This window comes from Podarcis pityusensis, assembly GCF_964106645.2.
Source record: "Podarcis pityusensis genome assembly, chromosome: 2".
NCBI classification, from domain to species: domain Eukaryota; kingdom Metazoa; phylum Chordata; class Lepidosauria; order Squamata; family Lacertidae; genus Podarcis; species Podarcis pityusensis.
Genome location: NC_138029.1, coordinates 27,406,437 through 27,424,691, shown reverse-complemented (window position 1 = coordinate 27,424,691; position 18,255 = coordinate 27,406,437). Strand labels below are relative to the sequence as shown.

Genomic DNA, 18,255 nt, shown 5'->3' with positions numbered 1-18,255 from the left:
AGGAAGAGTTACAAACCAGCAAATGGCAGAGATACCACTCTAATCTTAGGCCTCATTTAAGTGTGATGCATTTTTTGACACTGTGTCCATTAGGCCAACACAGAAACCACACTTGTAATCTTTCTCTTTCCTTGAATTACACTCCACCACCCCCCTCAAAAAAAGTCTATGTGGTGGGCTTTAACTTTCCTTTTGAGTGTTTTTGTGTGTAGAGTTGTCTCTTCCCTCCTTCATTTTTTTCCTGTTCCGATCAAATTGGCAGATTTCTCCCCCTTTAACCTGAACAATGATTTCTACTATGGCCGGGGGGGGGGGGCATGTGGTAAATAATTTTTATGTTGTAGTCCCAGTCAAAAGTGTTTTGTTTGTTTACTAAATTATTTATAGGCTGTCTTTTGGGGCATAGGCCACCCAAGCCTGCTCTCAACCTCTTGAAAGCACAATAAATAACCAAAGGGAAATCACTGGGTTTTTTTAAAAAAACAACAACAACAACAAAACAGTTAAAACTGTTACAAAGCCTAACAAAACAGCTAAACATACTTCTTTAGAAAAAAGAGGCAGTTTGGAAAATATGTTCTGTTTTAACAACCTGCAGGGTACAGGCCGTGCATAACCTTCAAAATGATGTGTAAACAGCACAAAGAGGTTGTGGGGACACATGGATTTAACCCCTCCATTCTCAACTATAAAGTGTTGTGAAGGTCTGAAGGCCAATTCAAATGTGTACAGCTGAATGCACTTAGAAACCCCCTTTCAAACCCTCCTGTTCAAAAGGGGGAAGGTTAAGAGTGGCCACTGATACTGGGCACTGGACTGCCACATATCCCCCCGCTCTATATAGTTTATGACCCCATGCACTGTTGTGAATGACTGATAAGGGCTTACGGTCCATGCTAAATTGGGACTTGTCTCCTGCCTTAGTGTGTATAGGCTCAGGTTTCACTTGTCACAGGAGGAGGGCGAGAAAGATCAGCAGCATCACGCAGCGTAAGGTTGCTATGTTGGCTGGAACTTTAGGGACACCTTGACCCACATACATGCTGTTAGCCCCACACAAAAGAGTAGACTCCAGATTTGCACCATTGACCTACCAAAGCAAACACAAGTGACTTAACCCTGTAGCAAGGCTTTCCAGGAGGAGTCCCCACCGCCACCACCGTGTTCACAGTCAAAAACAGATTTATTGAGCCTGGGGAGGGGGGCACCCTATATAGGTTGTGGGTCATGTGTTATGCAGAGCTGGTGTAATCTAATGATGTCACAACAAAATGAAACTTGGGACAGCAGCATTCTTTTCGGAGATGTAGAAATACTTGTTGCCTGGAAACCCTTTTATGATGCCCAGGAGCTGAGTTTGAGCTGTACTTCCTCTTCCTTTTGAAAGAGTTTCTCAAAAGCACTGCACCTCTCCAGTCATAAGCTTGCATCTCCTTGGGGTGGGAGACTCCAGCTCCTTTCTAGCACCGCATTTAGCCATCACACTTGTGAGTTGCATCCATCCGTCTGAAGAGCGCGGCGTCCCAGCCACGCGCAGCTGCTTTCGCTCAAGGCATGACCTTATCTGCCTCACCCACAAGCCCCCAGTTCCCACACAGCCTGCTTGCATCCTTCCATAAAGAGCCTTTTCAGCAATGCCCCAGGCACTGCACTGTACAACACACAGTGTGCGGAACCTACGCACTGCTGGTTTCATAACTTTCTGTCGCCCTGGGAATATTTATCAGATCTTTGTGTCCCCCTCTCAGCACTTAACGGCCTACTGTCAAACCAACAATAGTGCAAGTTTGTTTTCAGCAGATGGATCTCGCAGGGAGTTGGCTTGCCTCGGGTTCCCCTTGTGCTATGGCAGCCTGCTTACAGGTCTAGCTTCCTCAGCTCACTGCGGCCTCAAGTGTTTGTGAGAACAGGCTCTGGAGAAAACCCAAGCAAGGAGATATTTTGAATGCAAGCTAGCAGCCGTAGTGTTACTGTAAGAGGAAAGGGGGGCGGCATGGAACGATTAGCACAGAGCAATGCCAAAGGATATCGGTGCCCTACATCCACTTTTCCAGCATGTTACGAGAGTCAAGTCCCTGTTTTGCAGGCAAATGCAAGAGCAGACAATGCAGGATCTATCTGAAACCCAGCACTCAATACAATGGAAATGCTAGCCTGGGACACTGATCCATTGTTCTGTGAAAGAAACAACAACAGCGGCAGCTGCTTGGGGGAGGCCCTTGTGCTCAGCTGAATTGGGGCAGGTTCAGCCTTCTGTTTACTAAACAGCCAATGCAGTGGTTTCGGGGAGCATGGTCAGATAAAGGAGAAAGTCCTCTGGTCTACGTGACAGGCTTTCCAGAGAAGAGGCAATGCAGGGTTGGAAGTGTGGCTTGGAGATGTGAAACACACACGTGCACTGGAAGTTTTGGATTTGACTCCAGGGGACAACAGATTGTGTCCCCCGTTTAGGATAAATTAATACAGATTGTGCACTGTTCAGCTTTGACTCTGTACAGCTAGTTTGCAAGAAGTCAGGATACTCCCTCAACGGCATTAATTTTGTGGTTAAGAGAAAAGTCAAGCTTATTTCCAAGTTACGAGGGATGTCAGCAGGCAGTACCTTGCCAGCAGATGTTTTCATACGTTCTTTCAAATAATGGAGGAGCGATATCCTTCCATCTTCTTCATGCAAATTATTTTAAAGGTTGGCACAAAGGTTACAGGTGGAAAACACTGTGGAAAAGGCTTTCTGCATACCCACCCATGTTCACCTGTTGCCAGTTTGGGAATACGATTGCAGAGTGAAAGAAAACACATCATCGTCTTCCATTGACTTAGTGATCCGGTCCTTGATTATGGAGCTGTCACCCAGGGTAGTATACCTGTGTATATGAAGACAGCACAGAGTCCTTCCAAAATGCATGTTCTATGAGTTACCAGATTATATCCCCCCCAAACCAACGTTCCTGCAATGAAGGTACTTGAAAACTTTGCCAAGGACCTAAATTAAAACCTCTTTCCACTACTGCAATTCTGTCTCTTAGTTTGGAAGATGAGCCCTTTTCCATTTTTTGTCTCCCAGCCAGACAGCTGTGGAAACTAGGTTGTTTTTTTCCCCCAGAGCCAAAATAACCAAAGGAGATGCTGAAGTTGAAACCTTGGTTGTTTTGGGGTAGGGGGGGTTGGCTTTGGGAGCAAAGTAGTGTCATAGTTCAAAGTGGGTTGTTTTTTCTTGCTCAGCTGTGTGTTTGGGTTAGAATATTTTTACATATGCAGAGACTGAGGCTGCAGACTTGAAATTTTGACCGTGCCTCTTTCTCCCAGAGGCTCACTTGATACCTTAGAGGCATCTTCAAGTCAGAAGGCTATGCCCATAATCCCTTGGGTGCTGTGCTGGGTGGAGCATGTACAACTAATGGCCTACTTTGGGGATTGAGAGTTCACTTGGAAGTGGAGCCTATTGACCACATCTAGCTACCTTTAAGAGGCGTGAGGCTAGGCCCGCAATGAACCATGGTTTGCAATGCAGTGGTACCTCGGGTTAAGAACTTAATTCGTTCTGGAGGTCCGTTCTTAACCTGAAACTGTTCTTAACCTGAGGTACCACTTTAGCTAATGGGGCCTCCTGCTGCTGCCACACTGTGGCTGTGCGATTGCTGTTCTCATCCTGAAGTAAAGTTCTTAACCCGAGGTACTATTTCTGGGTTAGCGGAGTCTGTAACCTGAAGCGTCCGTAACCCGAGGTACCACTGTAGATGAAAAGTGAAGCTCAGGCCTCCCGGCTCCCCCACTTCTCTATTCTCTACTACATCCACAGTGTTTTGGCCTTTCCAGGGAGTGTGGACTATGCAGAACTCTACAAAGAAATGGGAGCGGGGGGGGGGGGAGGGGGAGTACAAACATCATCCATTGTCTTCAGCATTTGCTTTGCAGCAGAAGCGTCAATGAATAAGACGAGCAACGCCCCATGTATTCTCCAGCATCAGAGGCAGAATACCATTGAATACCAGCTGCAGGGGATTGAATGCTTGCATTCTGCTTATCAGTTTCCCATAGGCACCTGTGAAAACAGAACTCTGGACTAGCCTGATCCCGCAGGTTCGCTCTTAAGTTCTTGCGACAGCAGCATCACTGAACAAGAAACTTGGGACTCTGGGCTCAGAACTCCCCGGAGTAGCCATGTTTTATTTGAGCGATCACGTAGACATACCTGGAAAGGTGGAGCATGGGCAATAGTAGCGAGAGCGGATTGTCAGAGAAGGGAATCGCCACCATCATCATTGAAAACACTATCTTCTGAGACACCTGTCGTCTTTAAGACTCTCATTTGGCAGCACGAACTTGCTGCAGGCTGACAGAGCAGAAAGCTTGCCATGGGTTGCTGAGCAGGCAGTTTACGAGAGCACTGCTGTGCTCTCATCTAAATAGGAAGGGAGGGGGTGACAGCTATACCCAAAAAGGCTACAGGCAACCACCAGCGCTGAATGCTTGGTAATTAAGTGACATCCTTTTTGGAAAACTAGGAATGCCACAGCAACTTTACAGTAACACTTTCCTCTTGGGAACCCTTGTTCCCTTTTGCGCAAGCCCCACAACTGCAACACATTTCTTGTCTTAAGCCCCCTAACCGTTACAGTCTCAGTCCTGCCAAAGTTAAGCATTGCTAAGTCGCACTGGTTTCAAAAGGAGATTGTGGCCCATCTTAATATCTATCCCATTGAGATCAGTTGCACTTTGCTGCCAATAAATATAGACAGCGGACACAACTGAATAGCTTTTCTCTTTTTGTTCTCGGCCCTACTGTAACAATGTTGAATCCAGCAACGCTCATGTCCCTGATGTCTTTTGCAAGGATTGGGACTTCCAGAGCTGGAAGCAGATGCGAGCTTACTGCCTGAAGCTCTAGCCAAGCTCCCCTTTCGACACAAGAGATAGATCCACACTTTTCAAGGGAACAGGTTGTAGTCGGAAGGTTGACTCTCGAGCTGTTACTTCCATGACAGAGAATTGCCCTGAAAACAGCTCATCAATAACGTTTGATCTTGTGTTCCTGACATAGCCTCTACCTTTTTAGCACCCAATTAGCCAGTGACCTATTTTCTGATGCCTATTGAGTCCAAGCGAAAATGCAAAAGCCGTGTCATTTGTTGTCTATGTCACGAGCCGCAGAGACCATTCCCTGGGTTGATGGTTTCAGAGAAGCCAATTCTGTCAAAGAAAATGACCTCATTCTGCAGGGTTATAAAATCTCTCTGCCAAATCAGTTCTTTCCTTTCTGCATCCTGTGATGGAGAACTCAATACTATGCAAAGCAGCAAAACTGGTCACTTATCTGGAAGCTGCTTTTTTTTTTTTAAAAAAAAGGATCAGTTTTAATAGGCCGCCATTTGCCTCTTATCAAATTCTGGACTAGTTATGAATGATCTATTACACAGTGTGCGTCCCGGAGGCGACAGATGGAAATCCAACTGGGAATTTAATTTACTTTGTATAACTTGTTTTGGGGCAGACACAGAAGACGCTACCTTTAATCAAAGTTGGTTTTTGCTGAAGAATTGGTTTGCATTTGAGCATCACTGAGCTTTTCCTGCAGTATGAAAAATGTTGTAAGGTGATTTAGGGATGCAATTTCCACTTACAGTGGGACTTCCAAGTAAACATGTACAGGGATACATTGTCAGTTAAACTAAAATAACCCAGGCGTAGTAGCCAAGAGTTGCTTGCAACTACAGCCCTCATAAATCCTCAGGCAAGGAACTGTAATAACGCCGTTTTCATTATATATTTTAAAAGTACATATGGAGGCCACTTGGTTTTTAAAAAAATCTTCAGTATCAGCAATATATACTCTCAGATATCCATTTTAAAAATCAAATTAAAACCTCCTCAGCTGTTTGTCACAGTGCAGCGGTTGTGATCCAAGAATTTACACCTGGAACAGTGATACTTTACTTATTTAATAAAAGGATCTGGAGTCCAGAGAGTACCACTTAATGGAGAAGTCAAGATCATGGGTAGGCAAACTAAGGCCCGGGGGCCGGATCCAGCCCAATCGCCTTCTAAATCATGTTTTTACATGAGTAGAATGTGTGCTTTTATTTAAAATGCATCTCTGGGTTATTTGTGGGGCATAGGAATTCGTTCATATTTCCCCCAAAAAATATAGTCCAGCCCCCCACAAGGTCTGAGGGGCATTGGACTGGCCCCCTGCTGAAAAAGTTTGCTGACCCCTGGTCAAGATGTAGATATCATCATATGGATAATGGGAATTTCCCAGCAAACCATGCAAGTTCCCACAAAGGGTCTTGTCTTCAAGTTTGTGGTGACTAGGCAACAGTGAGAATAGCAGATGAGAGACTATGTGCATGCCTTCTAGAGCTCCACTGTGGACTGAAGGAAATGAAACACACCAGGCCTGGTTTCCATGATGTAAGAACCATGTTCAGAGTCACCCATTTGCATGTCCCCAGCAGTAACCTGTGACTGTGTATCTAGAAAGCTTGAGCAAGCTGCACTGGAATAAGAACGTAAAAGTAGTCAGCCCTTCTTGGCATGTTTGCAGTAGAGCAACCTGGCATGCCACAGAAGTCCCAAACCCACTTCCCTCATCCTCTGCGGCCCCTAAAAGATGGGTGGAGTCACTGCATTGGGAGCCCAACAGATAGGATAGAGGGGTGTGTATGCAGGACTTGGGAGAGCCCAAGTATATTTGCAGGATGCATACTGAGAGCAGCAGCAACCCTGTAGCTCAGGATGGTGGAAGGCATAGACCTCTAGGTTTTGATTGCATGAACAGAATTCACAACTGCACCAAAACCTTGGGGACTTTCAGCAGTTTGTTAAGGATGCTGGGGATAGTCACTCTGCGAGGGGGGTCTCCTAACATGATGAGATTGTGGGGTTTATCTGGGCCCCCAGTTTCTGAAAGACAAGCTTTGCAAAAACATTTGGGAACCTCAGGCACAGTAAATCAACAGCAAGCAGCCACACGAGCATGTTATTGGGAAAGGTGGAGAAACCTTCCTAGCAGCTAGGATGTTCTCCCCATAAATTCCCTTCTTGCCGTGATAGACAAGTCCAGGTGGCACATACCTGTCAAGCAAAGCATCTCATCAATACTTACATGTCATCACCATGCACACACTTGTCTTCTATCCTGGCCCTCGATCACCATCTGCAGGCTATTGTAACTTACTGCAAGAGGCACGTTCATTCCCACAAAACATTCAGGTTCTGAACTGGAATCTTTCCCTTGGCTTGTGTTATATCCCCACATGGTACAGAAACTATTTCAAAGATTAAGATGGCACCTCAACAATGGCAGTTAGGATTTACCAAGCACCTGTTCCCTTCCCTTTTCCAGCCGAGAGAGCTACAAATCATTTAAAAGCAACAGTTGGCAAAGGTGTACTGCACATCTAGCAGCAAAAAAAAAGGACGACCAGTTGTGTTCTTATAAAAGAAATGCAGCCCCAAGCCAAAAAGCTAGGAAAATCTTCAGGATTTATATTGCAAGCGGTCAAATTAAGTTTCACAGGAACGTGTAAAATGTGGCAATAATATACTTCCTGCTGTTCATCAAGTGCTGGAAGTGAAATGTTTGCAATAAAGACCCAGCAATTAATTGCAGGTGTGGGGTTTCCACAACTACAGAATTATAAATCCATTGTGACTTGAGTACAAAAGAGTCAGCCCTGATTTAAATCGGCGTCTCGCTTTTGTCTGGCGAGCTTCTACTCAAAAGTGCATCTTAGCTAGTTATTGGTATGGATTTCTTCCGCCAGAAATGGAACAGTACATTATTGATGTTACTCCTGCTCAGCTTTAGTACGCTCTAAAATCCATTATTACTGTAGCACTATTGGCTGCTTTGGGACACTTGGTCAACGTGGACTAGTTGAAACCATTCCATCTTCACTGGTGCTAGAATGCTGTTAAGCCCGAGACTGTGTACACATTCACTGAAAGCACTCGCTCCTACCCAAATAATCCTGTCCTCAGGTTCTGCTTGTGAGCTTCCCAGGGGCATCTGGTTGACCATTGTGAGAACAGGGTGCTCCAGCAGTGCTCTTCTTACGTTTTTCCATTTGAACAGTCACCCAGAGACACAAATGGCATAGCAGGCTGGAAGTAGATCCAAGTATGTCAATGGAAAGCTGTTGCACAAGTGGAAATGGATGAGGCTTGTTAGGTGAAACCCACCCACAATCTAGGATGGTGCTAGCCTTCATCCTGCAATATAATTATGGAAGGGGCCCATTTACTCTTACAAATAAGCCACTAGATCTTCATGGCCTGTCGAAGGAAAATGGATAAATAAGAAATAATAATGCAAGACAATCAGGGCTGATCAGCCCTGAGTGCTCACTGAAAGGATAGATCCTGAAGCTGAGGCTCCAATACTTTGGCCACCTCATAAGAAGAGAAGACTCCCTGGAAAAGACCCTGATGTTGGGAAAGATGGAGGGCACAAGGAGAAGTGGACGACAGAGGACGAGATGGTTGGACAGTGTTCTCGAAGCTACCAGCATGAGTCTGACCAAACTGCGGGAGGCAGTGGAAGACAGGAGTGCCTGGTGTGCTCTGGTCCATGGGGTCCCGAAGAATCAGACACGACTAAGCGACTAAACAACAAACAACAACAATGCAAGACAGGCTATTGTTATGAAGAAGCAGCCTTGCACTGTTGTTCTTTTCAAAGGTTTACATGAGTGTTATAAAGTGGGGAAGTTTTTGCCCTTGACTAAACTTAATATTGGGACGCGGGTGGCGCTGTGGGTAAAACCTCAGTGCCCAGGGCTTGCCGATCGCATGGTCGGCGGTTCGAATCCCCGCGGCGGGGTGAGCTCCCGTCTTTCGGTCCCAGCTCCTGCCCACCTAGCAGTTCGAAAGCACCCCTAAGTGCAAGTAGATAAATAGGTACCGCTTTATAGCGGGAAGGTAAACGGCGTTTCCGTGTGCTGCGCTGGTGCCGGCTCGCCAGCTGCAGCTTCGTCACGCTGGCCACGTGACCCGGAAGTGTCTCCGGACAGCACTGGCCCCCGGCCTCTTAAGTGAGATGGGCGCACAACCCTAGAGTCGGACATGACTGGCCCGTACGGGCAGGGGTACCTTTACCTTTAAAACTTAATTTTTTTTTTTAACTCCCGTGATGACAGCTCAAGTGTGCAGGCACAGGAAATACGTCTCATCATTAGCAATGTCATGAGTCTGTGTCTAATAACAACCTAAAACAAAATAAAGAATGCATTCACCTGCCACAGTACCAAAGGCTGTGCCTCTGTGGTGTGTGTATGCAAAATACACTTTAATACCCAGGAGAAAAGCATATTAAAATTGGGCTTGGCTAGACCAGATCCACCACAGCCCCTCATCCACAGTTCTTCTCAAAAAATGGGGTATGAAAGGTCCGATCATCCCTAAAGAAAAAGAGCTGCATTTTAATTCCACTCAAGATTCCCACATGAGACTAATATCATCTTTTATGCAACCTGAGCAGACTTTATATATTCAAAAAAGTAGAAGAGAAATAGTTATTTGCTTGTTTAATAGTAGTCAACAACTGTGAGTTCATACTGCTGTTGGCTCTTGTCAACAATCACAAGAGATTGCAGTTGTTGCTAGTCTGTCTAGAACAGGGATGGGGAATCTGCAGCTCTCCAGATGTTTTTGGATCACAGCTTCCTTCATGTCTGACAGGAGCTACTTAACTTCTGGAGGACACCACACTGAGGAAGGCTGCTCTAGGCCAAGACTGGTGACTATCTCTCAAGGGCCTCCAGATGGAAGTCCTTATGGAGATGTTGCTCCTAAGTAACAAAGACAAAAGTACTTCTAGTGTCTTCTGCAGAATTTTTCAGCTTGTCTTTTTCCTTCCGGAACAAACCTGTGGAACAAGGTCCAAACTCTGTTTGCATGCCGACTCCTTCCGCCACATCCTCTCGCATCCTCTCCAGCGGTATTTCTGTCAGCGACTGTGTTCTATCGTTGGGAGAGAACAAAACCCCAAAATTAAAACTATAAAAATGTGGAGGTTTATACTTCTGCTGCCATTTCATCAATATGTATAATCGAAAACAACGGGACTTATTTTCAAATAAGCTTCCATACGATTGTGCAGTGACAGAGCCTTTCGTAAAACAGCAGCAACATATTTCTCAGCTATGCTCCACAGACGTCTTGTAAGAACTTTCCCTTTGTATTGGGTGCAAAGAGCAGAGACTAAACATCAGTTGCCAACTCAGGGATGGAAAGCACCCCTGGTCTACCACCCTCCATCCACTCCTCAAAGTAGTCTTCTTGTACAAATAGTTACTGATTAGGGCTATAGCTACTTTCTGATTAAAGGGCGTTCTTGGAACAGTTTTTGAACCTTCATTTGCTTAAGCAAAGTGGAAAAAAGTTATCAAGTCTTTAATCCAAAGGCATTGTACATGAGTTTGCATGGTTGCTTTCTTGAACAGCAGGAACCCCACATACCAAAGATCAAGAACTCAAGCAACAGTGACCTTGTCTACGATAAATACAGATAAAAGGCCTTACTAATGTGTGGATAGCTCCAGGCATAGCTGAGGACGCAGCCCAGAAGCAGGATGGAGATACCAGCCACTCCGTTCTTTTTCACTTTGATGTATCTGTTGTAGTATCCATTCCAAGCTGTTTAGGAAGAAAGACAGGAGCAGTTTGATTGTTCTTGTCAGTAGTTTTAAGGGTACAGATCAAGCCTTTCCTTTTTCATGCATAATAACAAAGGCTGTGCAGCCATCCTCAACTCCCCTGCCAGCCAACTGACTATTCCAAAGCAGCACAGAAAGACACAGTGCATGATTTGCTCTCGCACCTCTGCGTTGCTCCAAGAATCCCCTGCAGAGACAAGTCACGGGTGGCTAGCCAAGCAGGCAAATCTTGGAATTTTATATCCATCAGACGCCTTTCTGCCAGTGGAACTAGGAAAGAAAACAGCTAGATCCTTTCCCCCGCCTCCCTGGCAATAATAAACTCCTCTCTTTGCAAGTTTCCACCAGGGTCCCATCCCTGGATTAAGTATTTAGAGTAGCTAGTAAAGCTCATACTGGTTGAATCACTGACCAGTGAGGTTTGTAGGTCAATGTATTCAGAGTAACTTTGCTTCCCTGTGATGTTCTGCATGATGGCCCAAGCAGACATTGTGAGAAATGTTAGACGTGGAATCTGGAAAGAGCTCTAGTTCCAAAACAGCAGGCTGAAATCTCTCCTTGCCCCTTTGTACCACAGCAAATCTATTGGCTGACTCACAAGCAAGCTGCAAGCATGGGTGCTTCTTCACAAGTAGACCTACTGGCAATAGAAAGGGCTCCAGGCTGCCTATGGAAATCCGGTTGCTGGGAAAGGCTTCATTTCTAGTGAAAGGGTATGGCTTGCCCAGTAAGTGATCTACTCACAATGAAGTACCCTGCCTGCCAAATGATACAGCAGGCAGAGTGCTTATCATGATGAGTTTTGCTGCTGCAGGGCAAACAACATAAAACATTCTGAGCAGAGAAAAGAATGCCTTCTCTCTTGCTTCCTGGAGAAGGATGGATTGATGCAAACCAGCTTCATGGTAAAATCTAAGGTGTTCTGGTTCCCAGCTTAGCCCATAGAGCCTGAACTTGCATGTGTACTCAATCTATAGTAACATTCAGGGCTTATTTTCAGCTGGAACTTCTCACGTGGGCGCCATTGCCATTATAAGAGAACAAGGGAGGAGTTCGTGGTGAGTTCCGGTACCTCTTTTTCTAGAAAACAACACTGGTAACAATATCCAGAAGGGTAGCCATATTAGTCTATAGTGTTACCCTACCTATAGATTACTTGAGGAATTACTTCCCTATTATATACACTTCTGAAACCGAAAGAAAAAACACCCATTGAAATAATAAACAGAGAGAAGAAGTTGATTCCCTGGAATAAATTTTTAGCTCTTCGTTGCAGGTTTCTTGCACAAGGGAACCAAGATACATTCCCAATACTAAGATTACGTTGTTCACACAGCTCCCCGCAGCCCATCCCAAACTACCACCAACTTTTCTAAACATCTGAAATGATTTTTAGAACCTTTGGAATAAAAAAAAGTCAGCATGACCACATATCCAAAGCAACCTGAGAATATGCCGGCACCCTCATGCATCTTGCTATAAATTAACTGGAGGGCATGTGTGAGGGCAAAACTACAGCTTGCAAGACACAACTTTCTACATTATATATAAATTGGCTTAATAGCCATTTCCTTCCTGCAGGGGGTCGCAGAAGCCATAACTCTTTGAAAGGGTGTAGGAACATCTAACATTCTCAGAAGAACCCTCAGGAAACCACAGCTCCCAGGGAGTCTTCGGGGAAGGTGTAACTGTTAAACCTGTATGAAACTGATATACAGTACTTCTGTAGTGTATACTGCCTGAGAGTAGCCTGCAGACAGTTAAAGGAAGTGAAAAATCAATGCAATTCAAAAAGAGCCTAGTGTGCCCAAAGTGCTCAAACTCATCTTTGAACTAAAAGAATATTCAAACAGGAAAAAAGGAAAAGAAGGGCCCAAGAGAAGGGCTCCCAGGAACATGGGGTAAACATCCATGAAGTGCTGGAACTGAGGCTCATGATTCTGAAACAGACTCACCCAATTCAATCCAAAGCAGATCGTGACTTGGATCAAATCAATGGTCCACTTCAGAATCCACAGTCTGCTTAATTCCTTTACGAGGCCATCCAACGGCTGGGTGCCTAATTCAACTCCTCCAAAAAGTATGTGCACTCAAAGTGTGTGGTGCCAAGGAGCCTTGTGCACTAGTTGCTCCAGGTTGTGGGTGGCTGGGTACCCTGTTTTGAAAAATATATACGAAGATTTTTTTTTTTTTAAGAGGAATGAAGGCAGCACACAACCCTTGGACTGCCTCATATGTACTTCTTGTTTTTCTGCACGGATTTTAAGGGATTTCCCAGAAAGGGGATGAAATGGGCTTTAATGGATCCATTCTCCTCACCGGGGCTTGAGAAAGCAATTCAAGAAAGGGAAAAGCAGCTGTGTTCTGGTAGGTCTCGCCCTTTTCAGGATTTTGATGGCCTGGGATTTTAAAACCAAATAAAATATCCCCAGAGAAAGAAAAGACTATGAAACAAAGACTGTGTGCACCTTCCTCTTCCTCCTGCATTAACCATGCATGACTTGATCACCACTTCAACAAATCAGCCCACTGGGTAGCAGAGTGAACTGTTCTCTCTTAGAAATCAATGGTTAAAAACTTCCCTTTTTACCTTGCTGGCCTTCCCAAGGGAGACTGAGTACGTTAGCTTCCGGGATGACTGTAGCCCACTGAGATGGCCTCTTTGAAAATAAACCTAGCCCACGATAATTAGGATACAGTTCTGGAAACCACTCCAGTCCCAAAGGACTTGGGCGTATGCTTCTATCAGGGGGTGTGGGCCAATGGGCAGTAGGCATTTCTAACGTTTGGAGTGATGATTGACTCACATATATCCCTGTGCCTTTATCTCCTATAGTCACAACAGAACGCAAAGCAATATCTTTTCCCAGACTAGTTAAGTAGTAGTTAGAGGTTTCATTATGTCTTTCTCTGAGGGCTTCTGTAAATGAGGGGTAGATCTCTGATTTGAAACTGATGTAAACTGGAGATTCTTTCCGATAGCCCTCCCCTTTGAAACATACAGGATTTTCTTCAATCATGCTTTTCATTCCTGCAGCCAGCTGAACAGGAGTATTGGAGACTTGTCTGCAGTTGTCCATAAAACGGCCATCGGAAGTGTGTGCTTTAACTGTAGCCACATTCTTCTTTGTCTCTCCACTCCCAATATTCCCTGAAAGTTCAAGACCTGAAGCGCTCTTTCCACCCTCAGGTTCTGTCATAATTTGCTGCCCATCAGCCAAGGCAATCTCTGCATCTCCAGATGGTGGTTTCGCAGGCCAGCATCCTGCCTTCTGGTTGCCCACAACACCTTTATTTAAAGGGATATTCTGAACAGATGATTCACACTTGTTCCTCAATATCCTCACACGATAGTTTTCTATCACTAGTTCTACAGTATCAATAAATCTCTGAGGAATAGGTTGTAAATTATCAGTGAAAGAATCTGGCTTTGCAGATGCTTCTTTCCTTTGCCTTTGTTTCGTAGAAGGATTAGTTGTCTGGCTAGCTCCACGAGGAGATTCTGAAGTTGATTTTCCATTCTGATTCAGTGGCTTTAAAGTGAGACTGGATGCAGATTCCTCCTCGTTAGGGGGAGGTGACTTTTTTGCAAGCTTCGTTGCTGAAAACACCTTTTCAGCTGATTGTGTTCGGACATCTTCTGAGGCTCCTTGATTTGTGCCTTCAGTTTTGTGTGCTTTTTCAGTAGCACACTTGATTTGCTTTTGTGCATCCTCAACTGAATGCTGATGGCTGCATCTTGCTGATCCAGGTATTTCCTGTGGTTGCAAGGAATGTGTTGTTGCTTTTGCTTTGTTTTTCTTATTTTCTTTTTTGGAGGTAGTTTCTGTGCTTTTGATCTGCTCTTTCTTTTTCCCAGCTTTCTTGCTGGGAGGCAAAACATTCCTTGAGTCTGCATCTCCCGCCATCTTACAGTGAGGCAGGTGAGACTTGAGCCTTTTAAATGGCTTTTTGCAGAAGGGGCAAGTTTCTACTCCTGAAGTGATACCTGCCATTTTTCTGCCTGCAGAGGAAAATAAGACAGCATGGATTGGTAAACTTTCCTACATCCTTTCATGAGGAAAGGAGTGATTGTAGGAACAATTTTAATGGAACTTATACCAGGTGCATAGTAAAGTGATGCCTGTATTTTGTGTGTCCCATCTGCTACCAGTTTCATTTCTGTATTTTTAATAGATCTTTTTATATTGTTTTAATTGAATTAGGGTTTAATTACTATGTTTTTGGTTTTTCTATTTTATCTGTAAGTCACTTGAGGGTCCCGATCTGGGAAAATGGTGAGTTGTACATGGAAATAAAATTAGTTGTGACTTTTAAGAAAATTAGTTGTGTTTAGACATAAGAGTCATGTTTATACAGTGGTAAAGGTAAAGGTAAAGGTACCCCTGCCCGTACGGGCCAGTCTTGACAGACTCTAGGGTTGTGCGCTCATCTCACTCTATAGGCCGGGAGCCAGCGCTGTCCGCAGACACTTCTGGGTCACGTGGCCAGCGTGACAAGCTGCATCTGGCGAGCCAGCGCAGCACACGGAACGCCGTTTACCTTCCCTCTGGTAAGCGGTCCCTATTTATCTACTTGCACCCGGGGGTGCTTTCGAACTGCTAGGTTGGCAGGCGCTGGGACCGAACGACGGGAGCGCACCCCGCTGCGGGGATTCGAACTGCCGACAATGCGATCGGCAAGTCCTAGGCGCTGAGGTTTTACCCACAGCGCCACCCACGTCCCTTATACAGTGGTACCTCAGGTTAAGTACTTAATTCGTTCCGGAGGTCCGTTCTTAACCTGAAACTGTTCTTAACCTGAAGCACCACTTTAGCTAATGGGGCCTCCTGCTGCCGCCGCGCCGCCGGAGCCCGATTTCTGTTCTCATCCTGAAGCAAAGTTCTTAACCTGAAGCACTATTTCTGGGTTAGTGGAGTCTTTAACCTGAAGCGTATGTAACCTGAGGTACCACTGTAGTTTTAAGATACATTTCTTCCATAAAAAAATGCTCCAAGGAACACAATTCTTCCTATTACAGTGGTACAGTGGCTGTGGATGGGATCCGGTCTGGAGCTCCAGTCGGATCCCGAGGTTTCCGAAACAGGAGGGACCGCTTCTGCGCATGTGCGCGACACAGTAGAGCGCTTCTGCGCATGCGCGTGCGGAGAAACACTTCTGGGTTTGCCACTTTTGCAACCCGAAGTTTACGTTCCCCGTGGGTAACGTAAGCTGAGGTTCTACTGAACTAGTGAAAAGGCACATGCAATCCAACTACAGTTTAGTAAAGCCAGTGGCAGGGGGCGGAGAGCAGGTGGGGGCGGGGGCGGGGGTGGCGCGTGTCCTGGGGGCATCCTGGGGGCATGGTGCACGTCCGGGGGGGGGTGCCGCTCGTAGGGTCATGGCGCCCAGCGCAAGCGGGGGCGGGGCAGCTGCAATGGCACCCTGCCGGGATCGTGCTGCCAAGGGCAGTGCGCTCCCCCCGCACACCTCTTCCTCCACCAGTGAGCAAAGCCAGGGTTTAATCACTCTGTACAATAGGGCTGAAACAGGGATGTTGTTTTCATGAACAAAGAGTTGTAGTTCCATTTAAATTAATGGACTGGAGTGAGTTGATTATCTAACTGTAAAACATAGAAAAATCCAGCCTTTCCTGGTAGGAAGATGTAGTGGAAGGGAAACTTCCTTTGTTCAATACCGTCATTGTCTCCTTTCATATAAAAGTAGTATTCCTAGACTTAAATGATGGGAATTTTAAGCTTCTAGCAAGAAGGAGCAGTTCTTTCAACTTGCAAAGCGGAAACAAAACACCCCACGCCCCGGAATCACGAAACGAAAGTTTGCGACGCTTTCGTTCATTTGCCAGTGGCGAAAAGGAAAGCAAGTTTAGCTTCTTAATTCCCAGGTTGCCTTATAGCCTTATAGCCGAGATCAGAGACAGAACTGCTTAGTTTAAATCTGTTTAAATCAGATCTTACTACATCAGGGCTTGTGTAAACTCCACCCCCCGCCCCAATGTACCTCGATCAACGAAGGTCTAATCCTGCAGCTCCACAAAGCGGTGATGAGCTGTGTCAAATGTTCTCCCCATCGCTCTTCCCAGCTGCTGCTAGAAGGCTTTCCGTAGAAACCATTGAAACTGAAAGTGGGGTTAAATAAAGCTGCTCTTGTTGAAACAGCTGCGCATTGGCCTGGCCATTAGTCACATGAGTCGCATCATGCCATGATAAGAGATCGCAAGGCAGCGAAGTGCTTCTTAAAATGGCAAGGGAAATGCTTATGCAAAACCGGATTTTCTTTACCTTAGTTTGATATCAGGAGCTTTATTTTGCAGCAGACTATAAATGTGTATTTTTCTATTTCCAGCCAAACCAAAATTCAAGCTAAAAGAATAAAACCATGAAATAATAAAATGATAATAAGCTTGGAATAGAATGAGTGACGTAAAATATATTCCATAGGTGCATATTTGTACCACACATAGCAAGTAATTATGAAAGTTGCCAAATAAACTCATACTTAATGGGGATTTGCTTTTGTTTCTGCATGGGGGCGCTGTTTGTGATGTATATGACCGCACCATCTCATGATTGGCACATTCCCAGAAAGTGTGTATTTTAAAGTAAATACGGCGTTATAAAGCTACACACTGACTGTGGTTCATGACAACACTGCAATGTAGTCTGGCGTTATTGCCCCACATTGCAGCGGGGTAGAGTGGATTTGTAAGACCCTAGGGTGTAATGTAGCCCGTTGTTAACATCTCCACATTGCAGCCTTTAGTGGAGTTTATAACCTTCTCCGCTCGATCACGTTTCAAATGGAGGTTCAGGCTCTAATTAAGTGTCACCTACTCAAGTCTTTATTAGCAAAACACAACGTCAAAAATCTCCGGGGCAAACCTGCCACAGCCACTGTCCAAATTTCAGGAACGAAGGTTCTCCAGCTGTTTGGGGTTTTTTGGGACTACAACTCCCATCATCCCTAGCTAAGAGATGAATGATGGGGGAGGCGGCGATGGGAATTGTAGTCCAAGAACAGCTGGAGACCCGAGTTTGGGAAGCACTGACCAGTCTGTGACATGTATTTCAAACGGACTTCGTTCGTTAACATAACGTGTGAATGGGTGTAGCTGAAACTACAGCAAAAAGAGAATCCGCACAGAAATACCACGGGAGCGAGGCGAAGTTAAATTATTTCCCAGCCCAAAGCTCCATCAAAAGCAGGCATGTCGGCCCAAGTAAAAAAGGTGTATATGTGTTTATGTATGTGTGTGTATATATATATATATATATATATATATATATATGGCTTTAAAACATTGCCATGGCTCGATCCCGTGTGTGTTTCCTGCCTCCTGGATCTTACTCCACATGAAAACACATCTGCAGTGGAATCCCATACATGTCTACTCAGAGGTAAATCCCATTTTGCTCAGTGGGTCCTTACTCCCAGGTAAGCGGGCACTGGATCGAAGCCCCGCGGTCAAATCCTACGCCATTTCCCCTTAGAAGCAGGATCCATTCAGCTCAGGGGCATTTACACCTAAGCGGCCAAGTACAACGCTGAGCTCTATGATTATGAGGAAGGCTATTTATTACTGCGACGTATCCCTCTG

General features: G+C 45.3%; 1 protein-coding gene across 4 annotated transcripts; it reads right to left on the bottom strand.

Moving 5' to 3' along the window:
- Nucleotides 1-9,512: 9,512 nt before the first annotated feature.
- On the bottom strand, nt 9,513-17,841 carry MTNAP1 (mitochondrial nucleoid associated protein 1). 4 transcript variants are annotated; one of them, XM_080994698.1, is made up of 4 exons: nt 16,659-17,837; nt 13,249-14,661; nt 10,525-10,638; nt 9,513-9,963 (listed from the first exon to the last, which is right to left on the bottom strand). In XM_080994698.1, exons 2-4 carry the CDS (start codon nt 14,651-14,653, stop codon nt 9,950-9,952), a joined length of 1,533 nt encoding a protein of 510 aa, XP_080850824.1. In that variant the 5' UTR covers nt 14,654-14,661; nt 16,659-17,837; the 3' UTR covers nt 9,513-9,949. The 4 variants fall into 4 exon arrangements, 3 of the variants coding, with proteins under 3 accessions (XP_080850824.1, XP_080850823.1, XP_080850822.1); XM_080994697.1 differs by lacking the exon at nt 9,513-9,963 and having other exon boundaries at nt 10,481-10,638; nt 16,659-16,776; nt 16,940-17,839; XR_013982680.1 differs by lacking the exon at nt 9,513-9,963 and adding an exon at nt 12,614-12,813 and having other exon boundaries at nt 10,534-10,638; nt 16,659-17,841.
- Between the last annotated feature and the right edge of the window lie 414 nt (nt 17,842-18,255).

Bases quoted from the DNA above. Each gene is read 5' to 3' on its own strand.
- MTNAP1 (XM_080994696.1), bottom strand. From the start codon at position 14,653: ATGGCAGGTATCACTTCAGGAGTAGAAACTTGCCCCTTCTGCAAAAAG. The intron at 10,639-13,248 runs GTAAAAAGGGAA...CTTCCTAAACAG, and splicing joins CCCTTGGGAAGGCCAGCAAG to CTTGGAATGGATACTACAAC.